Here is a 10,642-nt window from a genome sequence, read left to right as displayed (position 1 = left end):
TTTTGATCTGTGTGCTACCTGTCAAAACAGACCAAATCACACTGTTTACATGTGGCGATCTTTAATTCTGAGTGTTTGGTTTGTAAGCTAGCCAGCTACTAGCTAATGAGTGGTGTCACTATCTGTGTCTGCCCTAAAAAAAACAACAAGCTGTATCAGTTGACCTCTAGTCTGGATCTCTTGCTAGTCTGGATCTCTTGCTAGTCTGGATCTCTTGCTAGTCTGGATCTCTGCTAGTCTGGATCTCTCGCCACGTGCAGCAGATCCAAGACGAGGTGTTGACCAATGTGTCTTTTTCAGGGCAGCTAGCTACGTGACGTAACATTCCAGGTGCTAACTTCATTTGTCATCAGTGTGACAGTTGACGGGTGTATTTAATGAGTATTGTTGTTTCTGTATTTGATTGTTTAAGTTATATTTTCAAGTCAGATTGTGTAAAGTATTGAGACACTGAGCTCACAGGTTTGTTTTTCTGTTGTCTTCTTAATGTATGTCGTTCTTTACCATGATGTAAAATCAATGAGTGAACCCATCAGATAATCATTGTTCCACAAAGCTCCAGTTACTTGTATTAATATGTTACTGTATGTGGTTAAACAGATTACATGTTTGCTTTGATAATAAAAGCTTTATTTTTCAGTCTAGAGCTGGTGATGATTGATGTGCTGCTGGCTAAGCTAATGGCGAAAATGGATTGGCATAATATTGTGCACAGAAATGTTCCACTTTGTTGCTGCACCATCATCAGTTCAATCATATACTGCTAATTAACAAATGTCAGCATGCTAACACGCTAAACTAACAAGGTGAATATGGACATTTTTAGCATGATTGCATGCTAACATTAGCATTTTGCTCCAAGCAGAGCCACACAGAGCTGCTAGCAAGATGTTGCGTTCAGTGGGACACAGTGAATGGAAGTCGAAGCCGGTTTGTCTTCTTTTATTCACATTTAACACACAGAAATATACATTTTTCTTTAATGAGCAACAAACATGTTTTCCACAACGTCTCCTAATGAGTTGGACACAAAAAAATATTAATTTAATACAAAAGTGAAACAAGAAAGAAAGATTTACACCAAACTACAGTTTCATCACTGTGTGTGTGTGTGTGTGTGTGTGTGTGTGTGTGTGTGTGTGTGTGTGTGTGTGTGTAATGTTGTCTCTTCAGGGCTCTCATGCAGCACTCAGAGTCCAGCTGCAGGAAAGAAAAAAAAAACCACACCAGATCATTTCAGGGACACTTCAAGTCAGAGGTCAGAGTGGTGCATGATGGGAAAGTGTCACAGCACATCAGCACAGTAGAACTAGAGGAACCTAAAAACACGTACTCGAGTAAAAGTAAATATACAGTGTTAGAATATTAACTTGATTACAAAAATATCTGATTTCAAAGTACTTTTATTTTGTATTCTGTTAGCTGACCTGGGGCTACTTCCTGTGTGCTGCTGGCTCCTCTTCCTCTTCCTCTTCCCCTGCAAAGTAAGAGAAGAAGAAAGTGAGGCTGTCTCAAACACACAGCACAAAGTACACACAGTATGTACACACAGTATGTACACACAGTACACATGAGCAGTACGTACGTAGTTGTCCCTGGCGGACCAGCCGGGGTAGAGCTGCATGTGAAGCAGCCTCTCCTTCTGGGCCAGCTCGTAGTATTTGGACTGTTCTGAGTGCGACAGAGCGTGCCACTGAAACACACACACACACACACACGTCAAGATTCCAGATGTGTCGGCAGAACTTCACACTCCAACAAGAACCGCCCTCTGGATCCACTTCAGTCACATGTTCAGTCCAAAACACAGAACTCATCATTAAATTGAGCCTATATGCCCTCCACAGTTTTTAAAGCCCTAAATATGGAAACAATCTAGTTTTATGTTTGTTTTTCCACCTCAGCACTTATTTTTGATATATCTGTAGCTGCCACGCCACAGTGACATCACAGTGACGTCACAGTGACATCACAGTGACATCAGCTCGCTCCCTCACCCTGCGTCCCAGGATGCGGTTGATGGCGGCGCTCTCCCTCTCTCGTCCCTCCTGCAGCACTTTGTGTCTCGTCTCCTTCATGTAGAGCATGAAAGCGTTCAGAGGCTTCTTCACCTGCTGCCGGCCGCTGAGGAGGAGGAGGAGGAGGAGGAGGAGTAGGAGAGGGGCAGAAGAGGAGGAGCAGAGAGAGAGAGAGAGGAGGAGGAGTAGGAGAGGAGCAGAAGAGGAGGAGCAGAGAGAGAGAGAGAGAGAGAGAGGAGGAGGAGGAGAGGAGCAGGAGAGGAGGAGCAGAGAGAGAGAGAGAGAGAGAGGGAGGAGGAGGAGGAGAGGAGCAGGAGAGGAGGAGCAGAGAGAGAGAGAGAGAGAGAGAGAGGAGGAGGAGGAGAGGAGCAGGAGAGGAGGAGCAGAGAGAGAGAGAGAGAGAGAGGGAGGAGGAGGAGGGGAGGAGCAGGAGAGGAGGAGCAGAGAGAGAGAGGAGGAGGAGCAGAGGAGCAGGAGGAGGGGAGAGAGAGAGAGAGAGAGAGAGGAGGAGGAGAAGAAGAAGAAGGAGGAGGAGGAGGAGAAAAGAGAAAACTGCACCAACAGAAGCCAGAGAGAACTTCACTGCTGTTTTTTGGAAGATTTACTGTGACTCACCTGGTGACACCGTTGCCGTGGTAACATGGGTGTGTCTCGGAGGGGGCGTGGTCCCGTCCAGCAGCGGGCGCCCTGATTGGCTGGCTGTAGGGGGATGACAGGGGGAAGTGTGTGTCGCTGTAGAGGAGCAGAGGGAGGAGAGGATGGACGGACGACTGCAGAGAGACAGAGACGTAAACACCTGACGTCACCTCGTACTTTCACATTAATCATCAATGACACGTTTAAAAAAAAACAACCTAATATATGTGTGATTTACTGTTGATACTTCAGTACGTTTAATATCAGAGAGGTGATATTTTAACACCACATGTTTACTGTTACCGGAGTATGACTTAACGGTACCTTTGTTATAATAATAATAATAATAATAATAATAATAATAAAAGTAGTATCAGAACATAATGATATAACAGATGTAACAGGAGGAGACAGCAGCATCTGTTTCCTCGCAGGGTTGGATGAAAACACACACACACACACACACACACACACGCACACACACACACACACGCACACACACACACACACACACACACACACAGCTGGCGGGTATGGACCCACACACTCTCTGGGTCCAGTTAACACTGATTGTGTCAGAAGGGGAACATATTGTCTTCAGGGCAGAGTTCAGACACACACACGGACACACACACACACACGGACACACACACACACACGGACACACACACAGACACACTCACAGCAGCAGCAGTCGGAGTGTGTCGCCCCCTGCTGGTCACATCCAGGTGCTGCAGCTGAGCTGGACACCAGTCGAACACCTGAGGTTTACCTGAAACGTGACGCAGACAAACACCGTGAGTGTCGGACCTGCAGGACGTTCACACGTCATCGTGTGTGATGTCACTCACCACAGGAAGCTCCGGAGCTCTGACTCATCTCCTGAAACAAGATCAATACTTCAGGCACAGACACAGAACTGATCAGCAATCAATGACTGAAATAAATGAGATAGAACTCACATTGTAACATTTAATAAATAAATCTATTTCATGCTCTAAATTTAGCTTAAAGGGCTTTAAAAATGAAACAGGAGGAAGTAAAAGTCAAATTAATCATCATAACATAAACTATAATATATATTGATTTATTAATAATAATGTATTTAAGATTAAATAGTTTGATACATTTGATTGATATAATCTAAAGTGTATATAAATTAACATCACGACTATAAATCCATCAAATTTATTTAATAATAAACATGTACGTACGTTACAAATACAAATAGAAAATATATATATATAAAACACTTTTCTTGACATTGTTTCAAAGTTTTTTGATTAATTAAAATGAAATAAGATAATATCAATGATCAAATATTCATTCACACAAAGACTTTCCTTAATAATAATAATTAATTCTCACCTCTCTGATGTTCATCTGCTCCATCTGCTCACTCCAGTCAGTGAAAACTAGATTTAGTGATTAAAAATATTAAATTATAGTAAATTATATTGTATTATAACATGAAGTTAAAGAGGAGACGAGTGAAGATGCAGCTGACTGTCAGATCAGAGTCAGACTGATGTTTATAACACCCCCACCACACACACACACACACACACACACACACACACACACACACACGCACACACACCCACACACACACGCACACACACACCCACACACACACACACACACACACACACCCACACACACACACTAACCCTCAGGTTCTTTCACTGCTTCACTTTTATTCATGTTATAAGTTTTTAAGTTTAAATTAAAAACACATGTTTCTGTTTCATTCAAAGAAAAAATAACAGAAACACAAAGTGAACAAAATGTCATACAGTCGAGGAAGAATTCAGATTGTTAAATGAAGTAAAAGTATTTATTATACTGTATTATTGTATTATTTTCATCTTCAAGCAGTAAAATGTCTCAGACAGTTTGAATCTGATTTGATTTAATTTTAACTAAAACAGTTATTAAAGTACAAAAATACTTTACTTACTCACTTTAAGTCAAACTCTAGTTGCTTTGCACATTTTGGTTAATAGAATAAAATATCATCCAAAAATAAACTGATGTTTATATTTATCCATTTAAAGAAGCAGTCTGTAGTTTTCTAGAAGATATTCAACCTCAAAATTTTAATCTTTACACTATGAATGAGGTAATAATACAAACTTTGTTCCATCAGCGAGTAAACATGTTGTTCTCAGAGGGAAATAAAGTCCCAGATTAAACACAAATTTCAGTGAAACTTAAAGTAAATAACACAGAATTAATTTCAGTTCAGATGCTCCCATTTGTCATGAAGATGACACACATGGAAGCTACTAAATGCCTAAAATGTAATAATGTCAGTTTGAATAGAAAGTCCTTTTCTTTTTAAATGAATAATTTAACTAATATTTTATCTCATACCAGTATTTTGTGTTTGTTCTGATATGTTTGATAAGCAACTATTTCCATGCAAAGATCTAAAAGCACAAAAAGCCAATTTCAGATTTTACTTTTAAATTGCAAAACATGGAGAATAAACCAAAAGTCACGGCTTAATATTCTCCCCGCTGTGATTCAAATATTTCTGACAGCTGTGCTTGAACATCCACAGGGACATGAAGCCTCTGACATGAAGCCTGAGGAGGAGAAGGGGACGAGCAGACGAGGTCAAAGGTCAGAGTGCTTAAAGGAGGGAAGACCGGGGAAACATGGGGAGACGGGGAAGCCGTGTCTAGTGTAGAAAGGAAATAAGAAGCTGTGATGTGGCTGAAAATTAAAGAAAAATTGCTAAATGTAAATCCTGGAGTGTCTTACTTGATTTACATTAGCAATGTGAGATGTTTCTGAATCAAACGTTCAGTTTCTGATGAAATGTGTTTTGCGGTGGCTCTGATGGAGCTCAGGCTTCCTGGTCCTCTGACTCTGAACACTCTGGACTCCTGTTGGATCTGGATCGATCCTGAGGATGGGCTGGGAGATTTAAACGATCAATGAAGTGAAGCTGCTGTGAGTAAATATATTCAGCAGCTCAAACATGAAATGAAAACAGCCAATCAGAGAGCCACGAAGATGATGAGCATTTAAATGCCTCAAGAACTTTTCAATATTTATTTTTATATTCCTCATCCTGTTTATTATTTTTTTCTGTGTTTTTTTTTTTTTTTTTTTTTATCAATTCTTAATGTGAAATTAGATTCTATTTTATTGATATTACTTTCGTAATGATGTGATTTATTGATCACAGACGGGCCAACACGCGATTTTTAGCGGGTTGACCCATGTTTACAAACCCGTGTAGACCCGGTACTGTTGGTGTAAAAGCGGTAGAAGAAACCATAGACATGTACACACAGACGGCAGAGCCGCCACAGCGGAACCTCCATCTCGATGTTTCCAGTCGGACATCATTAGAGCGCGGACTCGGGACCACCAGGGGGAGTCATGAAGTTTGTGTCTCGAGACTTTCACTCCTGAGAAAATGGCGACAGTTGACGTGATGTTCGCGTCCTCGGCGGAGCGCACGGAGCTCCTCAGAGGGCTCGTGGCGGACAAACTGAGCACCGCCGCGCGGGAGATCCTCGCGGTGGTGGACAGAACTGTGGCCGGGTTCGAGGAGGAGGCGTCGGGTCTGAGGCAGGTGATCGACCGGCAGAGGAGGCAGCTGCAGGTCACTGTGCTCAGGATAGGTGCGACCAGTCTCCATTCAAAAATCTGCTGATTTAACACCACGGACATCTGAACCAGCTGTCTGCTGATGGAAGTTAAACCATGATGACTCACCTGAGATTTTTATATGAAGTCATTAAAACGAGCTCCGTGTTACACAACATAAAAGTAACAAACACATTAATGCATCAATACTTTTCTTTGTTGGAGACTCCAAAAAATTACAACCAATATTTTTTTCACTAGTTGTTGGGTAAATGACACTGTGCACCAAACTCCATTCAAAAATCTGCTGATTTAACACCATGAAAATCTCAACCAGCTTTCTGCTGAGTTTAAACTCTTTTAATCTGATTTAATCATTTTTAAACTTAACAGTTACGTGAACAGATACTCTGAGCCACACGACAAAGGTGAAAGGTAACTAAATACAGAAGCTGAGTACATCTTTGTTGTACTTTACTGGAGTTACTTTGAGCTAACTTAATTTGTTTTACACAGTCATGTTAATAGAACAACACATAAAGTCATATTCATTAAAACAGAATGCTGGTGTGATTATCTAGTTTTAATTGAACCTCCTGTCTTGTTTCTGGTTCTGATCCAGATGAGGAGTTTCCTGTCTGTGAGCTGACAGCTGGAGGAGGAACTGAGGAGCACAAATCTGAGCCCAGTGCGTCTTTAAATCCACTTTTACATTTTCTGCTTCATGATGCTTCAAACATCTTCCAATGTCAACACGATTACACAAAAACTGCTGACTGTGAACGACTGAAACCTTCATCTCTGATCCAGAGGAACCTGTGTGTGAGGAAGAGGAGGCTGGAGGACAGGAACTCCCCGAGGACGAAGAGCAACCAACACGTATGTCCAGTACAAGAACTGCCGCCTGCAGGAGTCATCCTGGACCTGCTGAGGTCCACCTTCCCTCAGCTAACTGGAGGGTTTGACGTCTTCACAGTCGGCTCCAACAGGAAACTGAAGCTGACACCAGAGGAGATCCAGCGGTCCATCAGATCCACAGGGAAAGGAAGATCAGCGCTGTATATCAGAGATAAGGTACATCAAGTTATTCATGTATCATCCTGGACAGAACACTTCTGCCAAGACCCAACAGACCTCTTTAATTCAATCAAGCCTGATCCAGTATCAAGCTCTGATCGTTCCGATTCACTCTGAATCTGAAACCTCACAAAACTGCTTAACAACAGTCTGAACTCACTGGTAGATACCAGACACCTGAACACCTGACGTTTGGTTTTTCATCTACATGCATTAGTACATTAGAAATCAACAAATCTTGCAATGTTGAAGTGGGAAAAAGTTCTGCCCCCTTTTTTTCAAGATCCACACTAAAAATTAATCTGGTCTGTTCTGGGCCGAGACCCGTCCTCCATCCAAGAATGGTGGAAGTCTGTTCTGTAGTTGTTCTGTAATTGGTAACCAGCCACCAAAAAAACAACCAACCAACAAAATAAAAGTATAGTAGCAATTTAACAGTTGTCATTTCTTGCAGAGAGCAAAGACGCCCCCGACCAGCCCAGAACAACTTCCTCCTCCAGAGAAAACAGATGAAAACACCGCCGATAGATGTCGAGATGATAACAGATCTCATGTGAGGTGGGACAAGACCAGACAGAGAGGACGATGTCTTCAGGAGCTGGATGTTAACAATCTTCAGTAAACATGAAGTTTCATTTAAATAATGACACTGTCTGTTTTCTACCTTCAGTTCCGACCACAGTCCTGTTGAAAACGTGGAGAGCAACAAAGCGGCTCATCAGTCCGGCAACTCAAGACAGCAGCAACATGTGAAGGTGGAGAAAGACGGGCAACAACGTGGAGCATCACAGGACTCTGGTGGCTCTTCTTCTGCCCACGCTGCTGCTGAGAGCGAAGGAGATCATGGAGATGATGATGATGAGGAGGTGGTGGAAGACGACGACAGAGATGATGAATGGAAGCCGGATAAGAAGGACAAGGAGCTGAGTGAGGACCAAACTAAGAGATGGAAACAGAAGGAGGCGTCGAGTGAAAACAGCGATGCTGCTCTGTCCTGTAAAGTCTGCCAGACTCTGCACGGGTCAAAGAACATGTTGATCAAACACGCCTGGACTCACGCTGACGATCCGGAGAGGCTTTGTGGAGCGTGTGGAGAACGTTCAGAGTCTGCAGACGAGCTGAGAAGTCATCTTCAAGCTCACCTGAAGACACACAGCTGTGATCTGTGGAAAGTCTTTCCTCACTGCTGCTAGTCGACGTAGCCATGCTGCGCTACACACCGGAGAGCGACCGTACAAATGTGAAATGTGCTATAAAACATACACATGCTGGACTGGTTTGAGAAATCACCTGTGGCAACATGTGGACGAGAAACCGCACAAATGTGGCGTCTGTGATCAGTCCTTGCTTTGCAGCTGAGGATCCACAGCAGCAGCCACACCGGAGAGAAGCCCTACTGCTGCGCCGACTTCCGAGCGCTGTCCCGAGCTGTTGCACGTGGGGATGAAATATTTCTGCTGTCAGGTTTGTGGGAAGCGTTTTAGAACTTCTGCAAAACTGAAAATGCACGAGAAAATTCACTCGGAGTGAGACAAAGCGTTTCTCTGTGACGTTTGCTGCAAAATGTTCTACACGAGAGGTGAGCTGAAGGTTCACCTGAGGACACACACCAAGGTGACAATCACCTGCACCGAGTGTGGCAAGGGCCTGTCATCTAAAGGAGCTCTGAACAGACACATGATCGTCCACGCCGGGGAGAGACCGTACCAGTGCTCAGACTGCAGCCTGCGCTTCAACGGCATGAGCAACCTCACCGTGCACATGAAAATCCACACGGGCGTCAAATCGTACGTCTGCAGGGTTTGTGGTTGCTGCTGACTGTGGTCACAAACACTGAGGGGGGATCAGCAGCGTTGGCTCCAGGCGGTGCCGGTCGGTCCAGAGCTGAATGAACTGGACCGCATTCCTCCACATTCTGCTCATTGGAAACAACTGGACCAGAAAAGGTTCTGTGGACTCAGGAGACTTCAACTCCGGGACCTCACAGACTGAAGTGGAGTGTTTGAGGCCTCATAGTCACAGTTGTACTGTAAACAATTGACTTCAGCTGTTGTTTATTAAATTCTGAGCATTTCTGCTTAAAATAACTGGACTTGTTCCTGGAATCTGTTCTGGTGGTTCTGCACTGTGTGATGGTTTTGTCTCATGTTTGCAGTCCAGGACACGATATGATCAACGGATCATAACTGATAGATCAATAAAGCTGCAACAGAAACAAACACTGAAGCCTCTTTAAAGCAAATATGAGATTAATTCATATTTACTTCTTCTGTTATTCTGTGATGTTTGATCAGTTTGAGCCTCTAACAGGTCGTCAGTTCATCTGAAGCCAGCGAGGAAAATCATTCTTTAAAAACTTTAAAACTCTGAGAAACTTTTCAAAGTGAACACTGAGCACTTTATTATAAAGTAGTTTGTGATTATTTTGACTTCTAACATTCCTGTCAGACACTCAGATTTCATCACTGATGTTCCTGTAAACAACCACCAGAGGGCGACATGAGCTCTGCCCAGGTTTAGTTTTCACAACTGCACTAAATACACTTCTGAGGTATTTGTACTTTACTTGAGTATTTCCATTTCTGCAAACATGTACTTTTTACTCCACTACATTTGTTGAAAATACTGTTTTAGTTACTAGTTACTTTACAGATTACAGCTGAATCAGCACTTTTTAAAGCCATTTATTGGATCAACAGTCGGATTTAAAACAACTCTTATTTTGAAACAAATAATCTGAGTGCTGAATATACTTTAGTATATTTACTTTGGCAGTAATTTGACAGATGCTGTTTGCTGAGACATTTCCCCACTGACAGAGGAGATCAACATGAGATTATTGTGATTTACACATTTAGAGGATGATTCAGTGAGAGAGTGGTGAGGGAAGGTGACAGTCTCAGTGTTACAAACTCAGCTATCAGTCTGGTTTTCTGCACTACATCTCTGACTGACCACATTAACTAGGCTGCTAGAGTCCATACAGCACTGACTGTATCACTGCAGGCTCTCTAGTCACCTGCGACCTGCAGAGTGCTGCGTGTCAAACCTTCTCACACACCTGTCCATGTTGCTGGATACAGCAGCAGTGCTGATGAGACTGAGCTAATGCTAAGGCTAGCAGGCTAACACTCTCTGCAGTGGCCATGTTTCTGAGAGAAGCTGCTTTTTTATAGAGACACCTGAGACACCTGCAGAACAGTCAGCACAGCCATCATGACTCTTCTTTATCTAGTGTTACTGTGGTGACATCCAGAAATAAAGAACTAAGACAAGAGACGAGGACAGAAACACAGTGAACCACA

The 10,642-nt window shown here is 42.9% G+C and overlaps 2 protein-coding genes across 3 annotated transcripts; one reads left to right on the top strand and one right to left on the bottom strand.

Moving 5' to 3' along the window:
• Positions 1 to 406: 406 nt before the first annotated feature.
• Positions 407 to 4,046, bottom strand: LOC119016340 (transcription factor 7-like). The gene is made up of 8 exons (XM_037092110.1): positions 4,023 to 4,046; positions 3,506 to 3,536; positions 3,338 to 3,426; positions 2,634 to 2,788; positions 1,998 to 2,124; positions 1,586 to 1,693; positions 1,428 to 1,477; positions 407 to 1,200 (listed from the first exon to the last, which is right to left on the bottom strand). Exons 1-8 carry the CDS (start codon positions 4,044 to 4,046, stop codon positions 1,179 to 1,181), a joined length of 606 nt encoding a protein of 201 aa, XP_036948005.1. The 3' UTR covers positions 407 to 1,178.
• Positions 4,047 to 5,959: 1,913 nt separating this feature from the next.
• On the top strand, positions 5,960 to 9,344 carry LOC119016336. 2 transcript variants are annotated; one of them, XM_037092108.1, is made up of 6 exons: positions 5,960 to 6,295; positions 6,883 to 7,334; positions 7,792 to 7,895; positions 8,008 to 8,212; positions 8,258 to 8,265; positions 8,446 to 9,344. In XM_037092108.1, exons 1-6 carry the CDS (start codon positions 6,088 to 6,090, stop codon positions 8,528 to 8,530), a joined length of 1,062 nt encoding a protein of 353 aa, XP_036948003.1. In that variant the 5' UTR covers positions 5,960 to 6,087; the 3' UTR covers positions 8,531 to 9,344. The 2 variants fall into 2 exon arrangements, with proteins under 2 accessions (XP_036948003.1, XP_036948002.1); XM_037092107.1 differs by having other exon boundaries at positions 5,963 to 6,295; positions 8,008 to 9,344.
• The last annotated feature ends 1,298 nt before the right edge of the window (positions 9,345 to 10,642 follow it).

This window comes from Acanthopagrus latus, unplaced genomic scaffold, assembly GCF_904848185.1.
Source record: "Acanthopagrus latus isolate v.2019 unplaced genomic scaffold, fAcaLat1.1, whole genome shotgun sequence".
Lineage (NCBI taxonomy): Eukaryota > Metazoa > Chordata > Actinopteri > Spariformes > Sparidae > Acanthopagrus > Acanthopagrus latus.
The sequence above is the reverse complement of the archived record's forward strand: the minus strand, read 5'-3'. Positions and strand labels throughout refer to the sequence as shown.